General features: G+C 36.8%; 1 protein-coding gene across 3 annotated transcripts in view; it reads right to left on the bottom strand.

The window, feature by feature from the left end:
• GRIA2 (glutamate ionotropic receptor AMPA type subunit 2) overlaps positions 1–21,709 on the bottom strand; it is a 160,448-nt gene that overhangs the window by 56,559 nt on the left and 82,180 nt on the right. For all 3 annotated transcript variants that reach the window (XM_047799294.1, XM_047799295.1, XM_047799293.1), the window contains exons 4-5: positions 8,880–9,076; positions 3,190–3,243 (exon numbers count right to left, since the gene is read on the bottom strand). In XM_047799294.1, coding sequence (XP_047655250.1) covers positions 3,190–3,243; positions 8,880–9,076 — 251 coding nt within the window. The remainder of the gene's footprint in view (positions 1–3,189; positions 3,244–8,879; positions 9,077–21,709) is intronic.

Below are 21,709 nucleotides of genomic sequence, written 5' to 3'. Positions count from 1 at the left end.
AATACAATATCATTATTTTAAATTATTTCTTCTATATGACCTGCTTCATATTCTTCCCTGCCACCAAATTGCCAGAAACCTTTAAGATCTTTTGCTTACCTATGGAATTTCATGAGGATATTTTCTTTAAAATATGAAAGAAGTCTTTTTTTCTTTCACTATTGTCTGCCACTCAATGGGCAGATTTGTGTCATTCGGTACTGGATTTTTTTCTGAATGTTTCTTTGATAATTCCCTTCATCTGTTTTACAATCTGTCTTTCTGGAATGCTCATTATTAAGACACTGTAACTCTGATTAAACATCTGAGTCTCTCACAGTTTCCTCCACATTCACCATTTAATGTTTTATTGTCATTTTGTTACATAATCTGGAAGATTTTCTCAACTTTATCTTCAAAATCATGTAATTGTACTTGTTATTGTAGAAAAGATAACTTCCCAGAGTGCTTTCTTATTCCTTGAATTTTTTTGCTTTTTCATAGCACTCTTTTCTTTATGGATAACAGTTTCTCTTATTTCTCTGAAAATATTCCTTTCAATTTAAAACATTTTTTTCCTGATTCCTGCTCACCCTGTTTCTGTGTATTTGTTTATTTGCATTGTGTCCTTTATGGCAAAGACTTTTCTCAAATGCCTGGTAATGCCTGGCTATGTAAGAGGAAGATGGTAAAGTGTTTCTTGGAATTTCTATGTACATGGATGGGGCTGGTTGATGAGTGAGCCTCACTGAAAGGCAGGGACAAGTGGAGAGGATTGCAGGGCTTTTGGTCCACATCTGACAGGCTGAAGAAATGAGAATTGGATCCCCTTATGACCACTTCTTCATCACTTTATCTGCTTTAATGCTGTATCAGGAACTGAACCACAGCCTGTTTGGAGAGTGTAATCAAGCATTCAGCATTTCCTGAGGAAATAAATCAATAGTAATATCTGAAGATTTTTATCTTTTACAACCACTTCCTTTAACACTCATTATACACTGGACAGTGAAAAAGGGACATTCCCAATCAATGACCTGGAAGATGAAAGTCCTTCAATTTAAGATGGCATTCTTCAGTTTTAAACATTGGTGAAATTTTCAAGTGCCCTAGAACTTCTCAGAAACTTCAGCACTCTACAGATTCTTTGAACTTACTGAGTCACTAGAAACCCCACACAGTGAGGATACCAAGTATCCAGAAAAGGAAAAATGCAACTTGAATTCAGAAAACATAGTAGGTAGATTTCTCCTAGAAATATGTTAGAAGCAAGAACTTACTTTTATTTTTGAATCTTTTTTACTTTGGTCATTCACACACCTATTTCCCTTTGCATAGCATCAGACATCAACTCTCAAATTGATGAACCTCCTTCTGTCATTATTTCTCAATGTTCCAATATAATCTTCTCCATCTGGACAATTTCTCACAGCTTTCAATGTGGCTCTGTGCTGCTCATCAAAGGCCACAATTCACACAGGGACTGACTGTCCAGGCTGTTCCCTGCACAGAATGTGGTTCTGAAGAGACTAATTTATTTTAACCCTAGCATCTCTGGTAGAGAGTCATTTAGGATCTGTAAGGGTATGTTGCAAGGAATTTTTATAGTGATTAGCCATTTAATTGCCAAACAAAAATTTTACCTTGAACAACCATCTTCTCCCAATATCATGTAGGCTTGAGATTTAATATTCTGTTTTTTTGTTTGTTTGTTTGTTTTTAGGGCTGCACCCACGGCATATGAAGGTTCCCAGGCTAGGGGTCTAGTCAGAGCTATAGCTGCAGGTCTATTTCACAGCCACAGCAATGTCAGATCCGAGTTGCGTCTGCAAACTACACCACAGTGTAGTGCTGGATCCTTAACCCACTGAGAAAGGCCAGGGATTGAACCCGAAACCTCATGGTTCCTAGTTGAATTTGTTTCCACTGTGCCACAATGGGAACTCCCGAGATTTAATATTCGTTATTATTGGTGGTGCTTTCTAGTGAAAATAATATCAGTTATAATATTATTTTATAATATTATCAGTGTTGCTTTCTTTAATCTCTCCTTAACTACTAGAAACAATGTCTTCTGATATAACAATCCAGAAACCACAACACAAATCTTCATTTATATAAATTGGAAATCTTTTCAGAGTCCTATTGTATCTTCTCATTCTCTCCTTCTGTCCCTCTTTTACTCACCTTTTTTTCTGAGGTTGGGGAGAAGTAGGCCCTCAATTACACAGGATCATTCTTATTTGAAGAATGTAAACCTTTGCAACAGTAAAGACTCAAGCTTACTTTAATGCTGATCTAAGAATTATTTTGAAAAAAATACATAATGATAATTCTACGTGGATATTGATTTTATTTAAGAAAGGGAGATAACTAACCACTTGGATATTCAGTATAATCTTAATTTGAGGGGAATCTCAATGAAAATGTGATCAGCTACAATAATTCAATTTTCATTGTGTTGCTTACATAGCAAGTGGGAAACCAGAAATAAATAATATATATCAATATTCTGGATATTTCCAGGTTTTATTTTGTATTAAGATATATCCTCACAAATGTGCAAATTAAATATTATATATTCAAAGAACTTTAAAGAAATGGACAAACGTTCGTGTTTATAAATTACAGTAACAGTGAGAAACATGGAGATATGTGGATAATTAAATTTTATATATTTTTGAAAAATTTCCCTTAGTTAAAATATGCCTTCTACAGACTTCCCGTCATGGCCCAGTGGAAATGAATCCAACTAGGAACCATGAGGTTGCAGGTTCAATTCCTGGCCTCGCTCAGTGGGTTAAGGATCCAGCATTGCCGTGAGCTGTGGTGTAGATCGCAGATGGCAGCTTGGATCTGGTGTTGCTGTGGCTGTGGTGTAGGCCGGCAGCTGTAGCTCTGATTAGACCCCTAGCCTGGGAACCCACATGCTGTGGGTGCAGCCCTAAAAAAAAAAAAAAATGCCTTTTAATACAACGTATAAGCTTGCCAAATATTATTCTATAATTTCTATAGTAATAGGAAATTGATTAGAAAATATAAAATGGAAAGTAAATCTAAAACATGACAAATTCAGAAAAAAATATTATCACTTCTAATTGATCAATATGTCAAAATATGTTTTTTTAAATACTGCTTATACAGGCTGGCCATTTTTTCTCCATTAGTAGTCATCTCTATTAAAATAAGAAATATCATTAATTCACCTACCAGATTTGCAATGATGTAATGGTACCCTTTAACATGTTTTCCAATGGTAATAACCTAACAGAGATAAAGAAACAATTGTAAGTAATGTAAATGTAAAATTACTGATTCCAAAAAAAATAGAATTTTACCTATGGTGTTTCTTGAGTTTCCACAATGAGTCATATTTGGTAAAATATTATTAACAAATTCAGAGAATATTTCTCTCAGAAAAAAATAATCATACATTTTAGTGCTTTATAAATGTTCTCTTTCAAGAAGCCAATAACTAAACAAAAACAATTACCTTGGTTTTGTTCATAAATAAGGCCACAAGGTTTTAAAGGAATACAAAACCAAAAACATGTTGAATCCATAATGTCATAATTTTATTCCTACAACAGCTATTTTTTCTTTTCAATGAAACATACACAGCTGAAACCACCATCTGAGATTTTATATTCACAAACTACATTCAAAAAAACCCATATATTGAGTTTATAGAGATACATAAATTTGAAAATAATTTAATAAGCATATAACAGAATTCTTACATGTATCTATAAAATAATACTCCAACTTTTTAAAAAAAATTTTATGGCCACACGAGGGGCATATGGAAGTTCCCAGGTCAGGGACTGAACCCAAGCCACATCTGTGGTCTATACCACAGCTGGGGCAACACCAGCTCCCTTTTAACCCACTGAACTGGGCCAGGGATCAAACCTGTACTTCAGATATGACCCCGGCCACTGCAGTTGGAATCTTAACCCACTGTGCCCCAGCAGGAGCTCATAATATTCCAATCCTAAGACTCTTGAACTATTCATAGTACAGTTCAAAATGAACATCATTATTTCCAGTTTGAGGCAGCAAAGGATCGGAGAAGCTAATTTTTCTCCACAAATCTAAGTCCAACGTTGACGGCAAGATAAACACATCTTGCTTGATAACACTCACAGCAGGTTTGGACATTATGGAATCAATTGCCTTCACTGATCTTTATCAGTTATAAAGAAAAGAGAAATTAGTGAAATGGTCTTAATGTCATCCTGGCACTTAGGTATTCAAAAACCATTTCTATTTTCAAGAAAATAGTCGAACCAATAGAAAGCATTAAATGCCATTAAAAATTCAAAACATTAGTTCACTCCCCTTATTAAACTGTTTTGGTGGCTTTCCATTGCTTTTAGCAGAGTAAGCAAAATCCTTCAAATGCTGCAAAGTCCAGATCCTAGAGACCTCCCAGCCCACCTTTTCACTCTCTACACTAGAGTCACATGGTGGGAGTTCCCACTGTGGTACAGTGGTAACAAACCCAACTAGTATCCATGAGGATGAGGGTTCAATCTCTGGCCTCACTCAGTGAGTTAAGGGTCCAGCATTGCTGTGAGCTGTGGTGTAGGTTGCAGACGCAGCCCAGATCCTGCACTGCTGTGGCTGTGGTGTAGGCCAGTAGCTGCAGCTTTGTTTTGACTCCTAGCCCAGGAACTTCTATATGCCGCAGTTCCAGCTGTAAAAAGAAAAAAAAAAAAAAAAACAGAATCACATAGCCCTCTTTTTGTTTCTTTTTAAAAAAACAAAAAAACAAAACAAAACAAAAACACCAAAAAACTTCTTTTCAGGACCTCAGGGCTTTTACAGATCCTGTTTCTACTTCTGGGAAAATTCTCTCCACCACCATATCCTTTGTCCCTTAAGGCACAAGCAGTCTCAGCCCAATGTTACCTCCAAGAAGATTCCCCAGACCTCCCTTCACCCTAAAGTCAGGTGCTCCAAAGCAACACACTTAGTTAAAGAGCAAGGAGGGCAGGGAGTTCCTGGCATGGCTCAGCAAGTTAAGAAATCCATCTAGTATCCACTGAGGCCTTGCTCAGTGGGTTAAGGATCTGGCATTGCCATGAGCTGTGGTGTAGGTCGCAGATGTGGCTCACATCTGGCATTGCTGTGGCTGTGATGTAGGCCAGCAGCTATAGCTCCAATTCGAACCCTAGCCTGGGAACTTCTATATGCCATGAGTGTGACCCTAAAAATAAATAAATAAATAAATAAATAAATAAATAAACAAATAAATAAATAAATAGCAAGGACAAATTCCTAGGAAGGATTCCACCATATGTGCTTTTGACATTAAGTGGGAGTGATCCAGAAGGGAGTTAGGACTTGCATTATTTTTTAACTTATTTTTATGTACCACAACTAAATTGCCTCTTCCAAGAAAATGAACACTCTGTATGGGAGGGAGAATTCTGAAGAAAAGATGTCCTACCAAATGGAAAATATATTAATTAGCATCAGCTAAATTGAGACAATTCTGACCCTTGCGCTTCCTATCGGCATCTGTTGGTTATGCTTACTGTTCATTCTGTTTTCTGAATCATGCATGTCTTCCTTCTGGGAATTAAAAAACACAGTGTAACTGGTGCTGCTAGAAGTAGAAGTCCTTGAGAGGAAGGAGAAATATGAAAATGGATTTGCCCTCTTTCTCTAAGAACTAGTATCAGCCATACTATCATATCTCTGCTGTATAGAGACATTACTATTGCACTAACAGTAAATTTATGGTAATTTCTAAGTATTTTTGATGGCTGAGTCCTTTTCCCACTTGAACACAACTAGAAATCAGTGTTTCCAAGGTTTTATTGACTGACAAAATACTCATAGACTAACAAAGCTTAATTCTATTTCTAACTTGAAGCTATTACGAAAATAAAGTTTCATCTTGTACGTGCTGACAGAGTGAATAAGTAAATAATATTTCTTTTTCTTGACATGTACCTCAACCCTGCTTTTTGCCTGGTAAACTGTATTCTTTAAAAGCCTTCCATGATCTCCCAATTTTTTTTCTGTAATATTTTTCTCATGACATCCTGTTCTGTTTATTCACAGTACCTACCATCATTCTAATTGCATATTAATGTAGCTATAAAATATCATTAATATTCCTGATGGGACATGCCTGTTCTGTTGAACATCACTTTCTTGGTTGTACTGTAGTGTGGTCTGGCAAATGTTAGACACTCAGGAAAATTTATTCAACAAATAAATGAAGGAGGATAAGCCAGCCAGCCAAGTGGTACTCATGTGTGAACCTTTCATAAATCTTCCCACTCCTGCTAAGACAGACGCATCTTCCTCCAGGCTATCAGACCACATCACATTAAAACATGTACTGCCATAGTTATTTATTATTTATGCACATTTTCCTTCCCCTCTAAACAATGAGTTCAAAGGGTACAGCCAAGACTCTTCCCTACCTTTCTCTGCATCCCTCTTTCCAGACACATACAATGTCCTCAGTAAATGCACACACTCACTTAATACATTCTAATAAAACAGACATGCAAAATATCGTGTACATTTTGAAGGGATGTTCATACAGACATTTATTTCATCATAATCACATATTTGCTTCAAAATTTACTCCCAGTTTCTCTCATAGTTTCTCCCTTCTAGTTTTGGGAAGAATTATTTTCATATTTCATGAACATATATCATGATGAGCTGTGAATACCTAAATTTTGAAAACCAAAGACTAATGACTATTATTAAAATTCATGTTTAAGGGGAATCTTCTCTGAAATTCAAATGAGTTGTTGAGGTTCATACTTGAAAGAGAGGCCTTCGGGTTAAAAGCAATCCCAATTTCATCTCCTGAGACAATAATCAAGATTGTTATCCTGAAATGTTCACCTCTCTGATATACAACATTTACCTCTTTCTCATAACAGGCTAGTTTTATTCAGTTATTCAATATTTCATGAGAGATCCATTTTGTGTATCTCAGGCCTCCTATCATTATATATCAATTAAGCTTTCATCAACACTTATGTTTGCAAAATGCTTCATGTGAAACAGATTAGTGAAATTAATTTTCTCCTCAAAGCCTAAAAGGGCCAATAAATGCATACCTAACTATGTATTTTGTTCTTCCAATCTCATATTATTCCAAGGAGTGTGTGTGTTTGTGTGTGTGTGTGTGTGTGTGTGTGTGTGTGTGTATTTTGCTTTGTAGGACAGCACTGCGGCATATGGAATTTCCCAAGCTAGGGGTCAAATCAGAGCTACAGTTGCTGGCGTACAGCACAGCAACCCTGGATCCAAGCCTCATCTGCAATCTACACCACAGTTCACAGCAATGCCAGAGCCCCAACCCACTGAGCAAAGCCAGGGATCAAACACGCATCCTCATGGATAGTAGTCAGATTTGTTTCCACTGGGCCACTACAGGAACTCCCCCAAGGAATAATTTTGTATACATACACTTACGTATGTAAATAATATACATAAATATATAACATACATTTTCATCTGGGAAAAGACACAGATACTCAGTGAAGGAGTCCTTGGTCAGTAAATCATGATGCTATTCACCAACATCCCTGGTCACTCACTCTATCTTTATAACAGCAGACTTTATTTATATCATTTGGATATTAATGTGTAGCTGTCCTATCCTGAAAGACCTTAAACAGAAGCAAAGTGATAAGGTGAACACAAAAAAGACATCTTTATCTATGGTATTATGTTACTCTTTTTTTTTTTTTCTTTTTAGGGCCACACCCACAGCATATGGAAGTTCCCAGGCTAGGTGGTGAACCAGAGCTGCAGCTGCCGACCTATGCCATAGCCACAGTAAAGCAAGATCTAAGCCTCGTATTCAAACCATACCACAGCTCACAACAATGCCAGATCCTTTAACCCACTGAGTGGGGCCAGTGAGCAAACCCTCATCCTCATTGATACTAGTCAGATTCCTTTCCCCTGTGCCACAGTGGGAACGCCTATGTTATTCTTTACAACAGTGTCAATTAATACATCTAGTTTACTTCTCAAACAGAAAAGATTAAGTATATCTTTCCTACATATTTTTTTTCATAGATTAATAGTTTCATAGTGACAAAACCTACCTAGTAAGAGGAAAAAATACTTCTTTGAAAAATAAATACATGCTTTCTCTGAAGATCTAAATCCTTTCAGAAACAGGTTTAGTACACCATTCTGTATTGAATAGTTGAAGTACTCCGGATACTGCCAAAGAATTAATTACTCACTTTTCCCTTAGTACCCAGACTTATTTTCATCTTTTTTTTTTTTTGCCTTTTTTATGGCCGCTCCCACAGCATATGGAGGTTCCCAGGCTAGGGGTCGAATCGGAGCTGTTGCTGCCGGCCTATGCCACAGCCACAGCAACGCGGGATCCGAGCCGCGTCTGCAACCTACACCACAGCTCACGGCAACGCCTGATTCTTAACCCACTGAGCAAGGCCAGGGACCGAACCTGCAACCTCATGATTCCCAGTCGGATTCGTTAACCACTGAGCCACGATGGGAACTCCACCCAGACTTATTTTCATTTACTACATGTCTACCTCTTTATTGCCAAAAAGTTCGAAAGAACTACACTGTAAATTCATTGATACTTTCCATTGAAAATATCAATGTTTAGGGAAGCATTTATCATACAAAACATGAGCCAAGAATTACATAGTGAATATATGCCATGATTACTGTGGTGGGTCAGCATTATCACGGACCACTTGCTATTGCTGGTGGAAGCCAGAGATCATCTAACTGATGATCTTTCCTGTGTACTCCATAAACTGTAAAGAAAAAACTGCTGCTCAAGCACCTTACACAAACACTCGGTGCAAACGCTGACACTGCATGCATATTCTATATTTGGTACCATCAGAAAACAGAGAGTAACAAACCTGGTCTACAATGTCGTTGACTTTATCCCGTTCACAGTCCAGGATTACACGCCGTTCCTTTTTTAGCTCCAGATCCTGAAAGAGCGATCGGTAGGTCTCATCTTTCTTGTCATTGTTAATGTTCCCCACATTGATAGCAGTCACTTGCCACTTCTTTTCAGCAGCAGAATCCAGCACAGCTTGCAGAGTGGATAAGCCTAGGATGGCAAAGAAAGATAGTGCCTCATAAAGAGGCTGGAATAGCCCAAAAATGTGCTGTGAAATTGACAGCAAACATATTTCCAAGGTTGATATTTTTGTGCAGCTATTAGGATGCTGACCCCTCTAAAGACCTACAGTTAGTATGGTTATAAATATGTACTTATTTTCACTTCATACCAAAAACTCTTTCATCTAACTGCCATTGTCTTGAATAAAGAGTCATGGTTTGGAGAAAAATCATATTCCTTTCTTTTAGCCTTCTCAGGGGTCTTCTTTTGAATATTACCAAAGCATACTGTCTTTAATAAAGCCAAAAGGCATTAATTCAATCAAAAGACATTACAAAAAAAATTATCTCCTATGTGTAATGGAAAAAAAACTCTTTAGAAATGAGAGTCTTCCATTTCACATTATTATCCTGAAGAGGTTGAATCCTTTTTCAGTGAGATGGAATCCATGTTGGGTCTCTGTCATTATAAAAGCCAATAATCTAGGAATAATCTATTTCCTCTTATTGCTTTTCTAGTCAGCATTTGTTGTTATTTTTTCCCCTCCACTTTTTGTTATATAATTTACTGTTATTGGGACTAATCCTATAAAAATTAAGTGTTCACCTATTAACCAGATGATAGCAGTTAGTTTTCTAGCACAAATTTTTTACATTTACTTAACTTTCCAAATGTGAAACCATTTTATATTTCATTAGTAACTTTGCTAATAGGATCATATTCCTTACTTTTATTCTTATGTTTAATTGTTCATACATTACCTCATATGTATGATTCAGAGGGAAAACAACTTGGGAACATATTTCCTAAAGTTAATTCTGTATTTGAGTGCTTAGAAAAACAGTATATAAATTTTCCTTCCACATCACTTCAGCTGTTCATAGCCAACCCAAGTTCATTATTTTCTATGAATAGCTTAACGAACATCAAAAAATCAGGGCTCCAGAAAGAATTTAGGACTCATCACTTCATCATCCTTATTCGACGAAGACAAGAATATGGATCCCTTGTTACTTATAAAATGTGGTAGTATTTAAACCTGTTTGCCATGCAAAAGATATGTGTATGCATTCTAAATACAGTTGAAAGTTATCTGAACCTGGAAAAGATCATTAATTTTTTTGTTGACTCTACATTGACCCAGAGTATATAAGATGTACCTAGAACATCCCATCATACCATAAAGTAAGGAAGCTCTCCCAAACTATCAGCATCGTGTCAGAAGACCCAGGAGCCAATTTGACGAAAATCACTCTAAGTAAAGATGAGTTAATTTGAACATTAGTAAGAACGGTAACTTCTAAAGACTTAACTACATAAAATTTTTTAAATCTATACATTTCTTAAATGTAATGACATTTAGGAAAGATATTTGATTACCTTTGAAGGATGCTAGGGAGCCAAGTTATTATTTTGAAAACTAGTAAATAAAAGAAAAGAAATGAGCATTTTCTTGCCATTCCCATATGAACAATACTCAGGATATAGTTAATTAAGGGAGATTTTCTTCTTGGGAGGACTCCTGCTAATAAATGAGGGACGATTATAGCTTTAAAATTACGACCATCTTATAACACCTAGTGAATTAATGAATCAAAGCAACAATCATTAACTGTTGCTAACAACACAAAAAGAGAGACAGCCGGAAGTTAACATGTCAAATAGGGATATTCCAACACCACCTAGGAAGTAATCATGCCAAAAAAATTGAACATGAAGCTCATCAACATTTAGATCAAATGACCCTTTTATAAGGAATATATTGCACAGAGTAATGTGCTAAAAGCTACAGTGGGACAATCATCTAAATCCAGGCTATGGGAAATTGCATCACCTTATAAAAGCCTTAAGAGATATATTAACCAATTGCTATATTTGGACCTCACTTTTATCCTACTTCAGACAAACTGTGAAAAGAATAGATGATGTTTGTAAAAAATTACTGTTAACTTGTATGGATATGATAATGATATTGTGGTTATATTTAAAGCAAGAGAATTGATCTTTCAAAATATAAACCAAAATAGTTACAGATGAAATAATATGATGTCAAGTATTGGCTTCAAAATAATATCAAAGGGTGGAAGGATGGAAATAGACAAGACTCCTCCTATCTGCCATTAGTAAATTTGGCTTAAGAGTCCTTGAAGGTCTTCATATTATTCTGTCAATATTGTTACTTAAAATATTTCATGGTGAAAACTTAAAATAATTTAAAATTAATATTTCTTAATAAAAATTTAAAATAATTTACTTCTATTCCAAATTGGAAAGTTAAACCATAAATTTAAAATGAATATTGTGAGGTTTTTGGCAAAACAACAAAATTGGTTTCCCCCATCTAGTCTTGTAACAAAAACTATAGGATAAAAAGAATTTCTCAAGGAATAATTTAAACAGAGACTTCATGTCATTGTAAAACATCTATTAATGATAAAACTTTTAAAACCTTACAATCCACCTATGATTTCCACTTGCCCTAAGTGAGTTAAATCTTTCCATGATGCACTTCAAATCTTTTTCTTGTTTTTGGTCATCAGTGAAAACAGATCTAAAGCTGGTCATCATGATCAATCCAACAGCTGTGAGTATGCTTGAAAACAGTTATTAAGTTTATCCAGGTTTCTTTCCAAGTAGGAAAAAGTACTAATTCTCTAAACTAATTTCCCACTGTCAAGGTCTTATTTTACATGTTTCAATCATTATGTGACTCTTCCTTGTCACCGCTTTAAAAACAACACATCCAAGTCTTATGTTCTTTATGCTATATATTATCATGTAGCACTTATATGTGAGCCTCCTTCCTTCTAGGCAATGAATTATTCCATGGTGTTTTTGTTTAATTATGAAATTTACCACATATTAAGTTAAAGTTTCAAACAGTGATATTCTTGATAGTCTGTCCTATCTTTCAATGTATTTTACAAGAAATTTTAAATGTTAAAGACAATTTGTAAATGAATCAAGTGATATTTCTACACCTAACATTTATGCGCAGTTCATCTTGTCCAAGAAAAAGATGATAAATTAAATCAGAAAGAATGCATTTAAAGAAATGGCCGATTCAAACGCATCCATGTTATGTACTGAAAGTAACACAGAGTTAATGTGGATTCTGTTATTAAAACTCTCAGAATTGATATTTTGTAACCTATAAAACCTAAAAAATGAATCCATTTATTAAGAGCTAAACTGCTCAAATGGTACAAATATCAGAGGATAGATTTAGTTTCATCAGAAAACATTGAAAAATATTAATCATCTTCTAAGGACACCCAGAAATAATGCACAAACTACAGCAGAATATGACTGTAAATATTGCTGTCCCATGCTTAATAATCCATAATCTTGGATTTATTTTTTAGTAAATGACCTTCAACTCGATCTGCCTTTCCCCACAATGAAGCATTTTGTATTATGTCTGGTTATTTTAAAATTAATAGATCACTGTAAAACTTTTAAAAATCACTGAAATGCATATTACAAATATTAGGGTAAAATTAAATTATTCAAATAACACAAATTAATGTTCTTAGAGAAAAGCATATTCTGATTAGGGAAGAAATTACTGAAACATATTCTGATTAGGGAAGAAATTACTGAAATATTCCTCTTTCCCTTCCAGACAAATGAGCATAGAAATTTCTTTTTATATGTGTTCATCATTTAATTCAGAATATAAACTTATACTGAAAATGAGAATTCTATATAAATATTGGTTTGTTTAAATTCATCAGGTAGGGAGAGTTCCCATTATGGCGCAGTGGATTAAGAATCCAACTAGTATCCAGGATAATGTGGGTTTGATCCCTGACCTTGCTCAGTGGGTTAAGGATCTGGCATTGCTGTGAGCTATGGTGTAGGTTGCAGATGGAGCTTGGATCTGATGTTCCTGTGGCTGTGGCATAGGTCAGCAGCTGCAGCTCCAATTCGTCCCCTAGACCAAGAACTTCCACATGCTATGGGTGCAGCCCTAAAACTACTTATCTATAGATATAGACATAGATATAAATAAAATAATCAATAGGTAGTTATCATCCAACTCTAAAATCTGTACTACTATATCAGGATATTTAAATCCTGACTGAATTTCTTATTGGATTACTTAGGACAAAAAGAACTTGAGATACAGGGTTGTTCATTTACAAAGAGGAAAAAAAATACAGAAAACTAACTGTTCTTCCTAATAAATATATTAAAAATATGTTCTGAAAAACCTCAGGATATTACAAGAGCATAAATTAAGTTCTACATGCTACTAATTCTCGGGCTTCTGCCTAAAATAAATAATGACTAGGCTAAAATCTTCTTAGATTACATTACTTCTTTATGTGTGTAATTGTTGCCAGACTAGTTTTAGTTGTCTATCCAATTTATAAGCTGACGATCTCCCTAAAACTTTCTCCAAGTATTACTAGCAGTAGTTAATAGTCTTCATCTTGAGCTAATGTCCATAACACTCTGAGAAAGTTACAGAGAAAACATTAGCTCAAAAACAGGTGAGGGAGAGTTCCCGTGTGGCTCAGCAGTAGAGAACCCAACTAGGATCCATAAGGATGCAAGTTTGATCCCTGGCCTTGCTCAGTGAGTTAAGGATCTGGCATTGCCATGAGCTGTGGTATAGGCTGCAGATGTGGCTCGATCCTGCATTGCTGTGGCTGTGGTGTAGGCCAGCAGCTATAGCTCTGATTGGACCCCTAGCCTGGGAACTTGTATGTGCTTCTGGTGCAGTCTAAAAAAAAAAGAAATAAAAAATAAAAAAATAAAAAAATAGGTGAGGTCCTGGGAGTTCCTATTGTGGCTCAGCAGTAATGAATCTGATTAGTATCCATGAGCACTTGGGGTCGTTCCCTCGCCTCAATCAGTGGGTTAAGCCATGAACTGTGGTGTAGGTCACAGATGCAACTTGGTATCCCACTTGGCTGTGGCTGTGGCATAGGCCAGCAGCTTCAGCTCTGATTCAACCTCTAGCCTGGGAGCTTCCACATGCCACATGTGTGACCCTTTAAAAGAAAAAGGCAAAGTCTAAATATCTTCTTTTGCACATTAATGGGTGGAATTACAAACAATTACCGAAAAGAAGTGTATGTCATTCAGACTATGCCTTTCTTCTTAAAAATATTTTCTTTGTTCCATTTAAAATTCACTGTCCCTATTCTTCTTTCAGGAACAAATATTTTTTATAATTATTCAATGAATTTTATTATATTTATAGTTATACAACAATCATTATGACCCAATTTTATACCATTTCCATCCCAACTCCCACCCCCATCCCCAAACCTGTCTCATTTGGAAACCACAAGTTTTTCAAAATCTGTGAGTCAGTTATCTGTTCATCATGTCCATTTTTTTTAGATTCCACATGTAAGTGATAGCATTTGATGTTGGTGTCTATCTGACTGACTTCACTTAGCATGATAATTTCTAGGTCCATCCATGTTCAGAAACAGAAATTAATATTTATGATCCCTAAATCATGGCAGCATGCTGAGGCCAGATTAGATTAACATATAGTCCCCTCATTAACTTTCTCAGGAAAACCGTAAAATAAATTTATCATCTGGAAGCATTTCTATTCTATGCATGTGGCCTTCTTGGAACTGGAATCAAAGCATGTTCCCTTCAGGGTATAAAGTATAGGATTCAAAATTAAAACCAAGTTATAAAGCATTTGTTTTGGTTTTATCTACTGTCTACAGAAATGTATTATCTTACCTATTGACATTGAACCCATAAATAAAAACATTTTGAGTAAGTTCTGGTTCAAATTCAGTGCACATATATCTAAAGACAAGACTATATTTGAGAGTTCCTGTTGTGGCTCAGTGGTAACAAACCCATCTAGTAGCCATGAGGACACGGGTTTGATCCCTGGCCTCACTCAGTGGGATAAGGTCCCGGTGTTGCCTTGAGCTATGGTGTAGGCTGCAGATGTGGCTTGGATCCTGCATTGCTGTGGCTGTGGTATAGGCCGCCAGCTGCAGCTCCAATTCAGCCCCTAGCCTGGGAACTTCCATATGCTGCAGGTGCGGCACTAAAAAGACAAAACAAAAAACAAACAAAACAAAAAACTACATGTAGTGCATTAATACAGCATTGCTGTACTCTGTACCATTACTGTACCATTACTCTGTACCTGAAAGGTGTTAAAGGTCTATCTACCTACTCTCTCTGGAGTAATGTATTCAGCTTTTAGGAAGAACACTGCTAAGCTGAAGCCACATGGCTTGGATAAAGGGAAGACACCAGTAGTCAGAAAAGTTCACAGGGCACCAAATGAACATTTTCAGCACTCCTCTCACCAGCAAACTCAAGAGTCAAAGATGAACTACCCAAAGCTCAGGATGCAGCTATAGCCTCCTCTGTCCACCATTTTGATGGATTCACCCAGACTTGTTTTGCTTAACATTTGGATGGATATTTGAAAGCAGGAAACTTTCACTGGCAGGCTTAGCTAAGATCAGTGCAAAAAAGAAACATAGAAAAATTATTTTTTTCATTTACACCATGTTCAGGGCAGACTGTTGGAGAGTCATTCTCATACTTGGGTCCTATTCTGTTCCAAAGAACACCAAATTACTTATTGAGAAATTAAAATTTAACAATATATTTCCCTAAACTAGACCTTCACAAAATTAAAGATTAGTCAAAACAACAGTCTTGCAATCGACGAAGTGTAAATGTTCCCAAAAGTGGGATCCAGCTACTCAGCACTCTAAAGCCAGTAAAGAGGCACAGTAGGTGGAAAGGAAAGAAAGGAACGTTTGCTTTATTTTCAGAGGCCAGCAATGGAGGCAGGGGGCACTGTCTAAAGGCAGACTCTCCCATTAACAATCAGTGAGCAAGACTTTGTATAGGAGAGTATCTGAGATTTATAGGGGAAGGGAGGGGCTACATGCAGAGGCAGCACTGTCAGCATGGATAGTCACCTTGAAATTGGTCATGGGGTGGTCTGAACAGCATCATTTTGATTGTTTTAAGTACAGTTAGTCTTCAGTTCAAAGATAGATTTGTTCCCATTTCCCTGACGCCGCTTCTCGGAATTGTGGTAGCTTATGTCATGGCTACACTCTGGTTACCATGTTGCTAACTTTTTCCATCTGGTAGGGGTTTCAGTGTCTGCAAGACAGCTCACAGGACATGACTCAGAATCTTATCTATAGCCCTGGAGATCCTTCTAAATATCTAAAGGGCCTTGACTTTGCTTAGTATTTGGACTTATTATTTGGTCCTGTTTGACTGTTTTCCTTTGCTTCTGAATTTTCTCACTTCTCTGGTTAATATTTTTCTTTTCACAGCCACACCTGCAGCATATGGAAGTCCACAGACTAGGGGTCAAATTGGAACTGCAGCTGCAGGCTTACACCACAGCCACATCAACACTACATCCGAGCTGCATCTGTGACATATACTGCAGCTTGCGGCAATGCCAGATCCTTAAAATACTAAAGTGAGTCCAGGGATCAAACCTGTATCCTCACAGACACTGTGTTGGATTCTTAACCTGCTGAGCCATAATGGGAAATCCTAAATTTATTCCTCAGCTAAAGTTTCTCTATAGACAAAAGGCAGGCAGAGGACATGGAGGGGTGGGTGAAGGACCATAGGGTCCTGCTCCATTTCAAAAAGAGTGCTACATCAAAAATAGATCAAAATGTTTGAAACTGAGGCATATAGAACATGATTTGGAAGATAAAATCGTGGAATCTATTTTTAAAAACATGTAATATGGAGAAGGCACACAGATTCTTTCTCCAATCATGTAACACTTAAACTAAGAGGTGCTTCCTTAAAGTGTATGATAAATGGGTTAAGGACCAAATAAGGGGAAAAAACAGTTCACATGATGAACATATGAATAAACTTTTTAAAATGTAATATGACAGCAAAGCTAGAACAATTGTCATTAACAACAAAAGATCAGAGAACAAACATCTCATTTCCACGAGCAAAGTAAAACATTACATAAAGGTCAAGTCTTTTGCCAGTATTTTGAGTCTTACACATTTATGTCTGAAAATAGATTCAGATGAAAAGCCAGTGTAATACTCTTCATATTAAAATATGAGCAGCCATTTGATAATACCTTGAAAATGTATCTACAAGGTCATTTGTAGCTTTAGTATATAATTACTTAACATTATCACTCTAATGTTCTTCTCTCAACAAACGTGCTTAAACTCAAATCAATTTGTGTAATTTAATGATTGGCAATCATCTCACCACTTCAATTTTCCTTAATATTTCTAAAGTATTAATAAAATCATCAAAATATTTCTGGTTATTTCCAGCAGGATATAAGTCCATCCATCATTATCTGATCATTTACTTCCTAGACCTTGTCTTTCTTTAGAATCTCTCTTTAAATACAAATACTAGAGTTCCTCTTTCTCTGTCAGCTGTTGTCTGTTTGAATTATCTCAAAAGTTCAGATTCAACAACAGGGTTTTGGAGTTCCTGTTGTGGCTCAGTGGGTTACAAGTCTGACTAGTATCCATAAGGATGCAGTTTAACCCCTGGCCTCGCTCAGTGAGTTAAATAAGGATCCTGCTTTGCTATGAACTGTGGTGTGAGTCACAGACAAGACTCTCATCCTGTGTTGCTGTGGATATGGCATAAGTCTCAGGCTACAGTTCTGATTTGACACTTAGCCTGGGAACTTCCCTATGCTGTGTTCCTAAAAATCAAAAAACAAAACAAAACAAAATAGGGTGTCACAGTGAGGGTGAAATGTGCCCCTAACATGAAAATGCCACTTTCCACCTCCTTGAGAATAAATAGAATTCATCTTCTGATCCTTTGATTTAGCAAGCAAGACTCAGGTTCTAATTTCTCAAACTTAAAATACACATATGTTGAGCTCATTCATGTAACACTACTTATATCAGCTGTGTCCCAGCATTATCTTAATAAGCACTGTGTGTACAGTTAAGAACTGGGAACTGACAAGCCATTGCTTTCTCGGGGCTTAGAGCCAGATCTTTAGTAAAAAGAATAATATTAACCTGTGTGATTAAAACTATCCCTGGAACATAGTAGGAGCTTAATAGCACTTTTTGAATGAAAGGATGAACACCAATATTAATTATAAATAGTGATAAGTACAATGTGGGAAAAGAAGAGATTGCTTCCAGAGAGAATAGCAATGAGAAATGCATCTTTGTGGAAATATTATAGAACTTGAGGCCTGAAAAAGAAAGATTTAGAGTTATGTGCAGAGATTCAAGGTGAAAGAGCTTGGTGCATCTGAGAAAGTAAAAGAAACTTAATGGGATGAGTTTAGCTTAGTGAGTGGGCAGGACAGTAGTTTAAGTTGGCAGGAACAAGATACTATAAGACCTTAAAGTCATGTTAAGAATTTTCAGTTTTATTCTCCTTATATGAGGAGCCATTGCAATGTTTTAACCTAGAGAGTGATGTGGTCAGAAAAGCATTTAAAAGCATTCAAAACTTCTGGCTGCTTTACTGGAAATGGATTAAAGAGAAACAAGTGTGGAAACGGAAAGAGGAAGGATGAGCACATGAGGTTGTCCTGGCCTGGAGGCCTAACAATATCACAGAAAATGCTGAGAAATAAAAGATATTTAGATGGTTGAAATCCTATCAAGAGGAGGCAAGAGCTAGCAACATGGATGGACCTAGATCTTATCATACAAAGTGAAGTAAGTCAGATAGAGAAAGACAAATGCCCAATGATATCACTTATAGAGAATCTTAAAAATAGACACAAATGAACTTATTCACAAAACAAAAACAGATCCACAAACATGGAAAACAAACATATAGTTATGAAAGGGACAAAGCAGGGATGGGGATAAAATTAGGGATTTGGGATTCAAGATATAGACTACCGTGAACTGAAGTTTAGAGCTTGCCATCAGTCTCTACATGGAGTAAAACATGAGTCACTGCAGCTGCCTACCCACAGCACCCCCTGAGCGAAGGTCAGGGTGAGACTGGGAGTGAGGCACTCTGTGCTCTGGGAAAACTGACAGAACAGGTCTTCTGATAGTTATTTTTAGGAGAAGGTTTTATAAGCCCAATTCTTACAGCTCCTCATACCTAGAAAAACACTAAAATCCTTCAATGATGACTGACATCAGTGACTAGTAGTAACCTTCATGAGACCAGCAGCAAACTTCTGTAGAATGTGTGCATGGCTGCATGCACCTCCCCCTTCACCTTTATGACTTATATGTTGATATTCCTCCTTTCTTCTTTGGGGCAGTTTTCAGATAGCTCTAAAATACTGCCTCCAGGGCTGTAGTTAAGTAGCCAAAAGATGTCACGGTCATCTGTGAGAACAGCCACTCCCACAGGTGAGCCAGTGGGCCCTGAGGGAATTCAGGAAAGTAACAAAGACTGGCCCACAGCCGAGGTGCCTATTAAAGGAGTGATTCCAATAAGCCCAGACCTTTCATCTTCCCATCAAAACTGGTTTTCTATAAATCTTCTTCTGTAAATCTGGTTATCTGTAAATCTTTTGTTCCTACTATTTTCCCTTGTTCCAAAACTCATATATCCTAGCTTCTTCCCTTGTCTCCTTGGAGTGGTTTCTCACCACTAACTCCCAGACTTAAGACGTAAGTTCACCCAAATAAAACCGAACTGTCAACTTTCAGGTTGTGGTTTTTTTTAGTCAACACTGCTCTATACAAAATAGATAAACAACAAGGACCTACTGTATAGCACAGGGAAGTAGATTCAATATCCTGTAATAAACCATAATGGAAAAGAATTTGAGAAAAAGTAGCTCTATGTATATGTATAATTGAATTGCTTTTTTGTATACCTGAAACATTATCTTTTAAATTTATTTATTTTTAATTTTATTTTCAATAAAAAGAGGGATGGATGGGGAGTTTGGGGTTAGTAGATGCAAACTTACATTTGGAATGGATAAGCAATGAGGTCCTACTGTACAGCACAGGGAACTTTATCCAATCTCCTAGGATAAACCATGATGGGGGATGGGAGAATGATATGAGAAAAGGAATGTATACATATGCATGACTGGGTCACTATGCTGCACAGCAGAAATTGACACAACATGGTAAATCAACTATACACTAATAAAAATAAAATACAATTTAAACCAATAAAAATGAAAATAAAAGAGCTGGAAAAAAAAGAAGAGACAAGATTAAAAGGGCTATTAAGAATCCTCCCAGATTTCAGGCTGGTTTTATTAACATAAGAGAGCAGTAAGACATTAGCAGAGGTAAGAAGAAGACTGTGAGAAGCTTAGTTTTATAAGCCCTCTTATCACAGTAATAAGAAGGATGCTTCAGGGCTATCCAGCAATTGGAATCCTTATTTGCAAGAAAGGGTTATATGTTTGGGTTGTTCACTCCCTGTGGGTATAGCAAAGCCCTCCCTCCTCAAAGCAGTGGAAAGTTGTTGGCAGAGCCATTGTTCTCAGTTTATGCAGCACTGGCTGGCTTTTCCACGGAGCCTCCTCAATCCCAGGATGAGACTGGGACAAGGAATCAGACAGCAGGCCTGGCCCCCACTGCTGCAGTCCAGGGCTCCATCAGATCTATGGTGAAGGGGCTGATGGCCACCCTTGGAGGTTGACAAGGTGCTCCCTTCTGGTAGAAAGAGGCTTCTGGTTTTCACTTGAACCTTTAAAGCAAGCTGCTTCCTGGACAGGCTGGCTTTTATCTACTTTTGCAATAGTGGTTGAGTTCAGTTGTGAATACTCCCTTGAGAAAAATCTACAATCATGTGCAAAAAAATATTCCTACAATGTTAGGAAGCAAATATACAGGCCCAGTGAAGCTGAATCACAGTCCCAGGAAGTATTAAGAATATCTAGGATTCTATGACAAGTATGACAATCAGGTGTGCTAATACCAAACTTCACAACAAAAGATTTGGGAAACATAAAGGAAGTATTCTCACCCCCACCCCCAAAAAAACTAGTATAATAAGCCAAGACTCTATCCAATTTGCGTGATAATCCAAAACAGCTCCTCATAAACAAGTGCAGAGAATTGTGAAAAAGCACAGGTCTAAGGTCCAAAGACCCGAGTTCAGGAGAACCATGTATGGATGGATCCTGAAACAGTCTTTCAATTCCTCTGCAATTCAAAGATCTTATTCTAAAGCAAGAATAATACCATCCCTGCCTGAGAAAGCTTTAGTATGGGCAAGAATTTAATATCCATACATTTCTGTAGACGTTCTCATGTATATATTCATCCAAATTTTACTTAAACTGATTTTCAAGGCAGTCACTTCACAACCTTGAACTGATAATACCGTCATCCTTGGGTCTTAGCTGCCAACACTAGAAATGGTTTTTACACCACAACTGAACACGTGAGCATGGTGTGAACACAGTCTCTGTAAACTGTACATTCACAACTCTCATGTTTGTTTCTTTTCTTATCAGTGTTCCCTAGGATTCATATTGCATTATCCATTTACACAGCAGAATGAAACCAAGTTACCTCTGAACTTCAATATACTTATGCAGTTCTACACCATCACATGTAAGTGTCAGGTGTGGGGTTTGAACTTTAAATTATGTAGTTCTAGACCATCACATGTAAGTACAAGTGAGGGCCTCTGAACTTTAATACATTTATGTAGTTCTATAGCATCGCATGTAAG

Source organism: Phacochoerus africanus, chromosome 10 (assembly GCF_016906955.1).
Source record: "Phacochoerus africanus isolate WHEZ1 chromosome 10, ROS_Pafr_v1, whole genome shotgun sequence".
NCBI classification, from domain to species: Eukaryota; Metazoa; Chordata; class Mammalia; order Artiodactyla; family Suidae; genus Phacochoerus; species Phacochoerus africanus.
The sequence above is the reverse complement of the archived record's forward strand: the minus strand, read 5'-3'. Positions and strand labels throughout refer to the sequence as shown.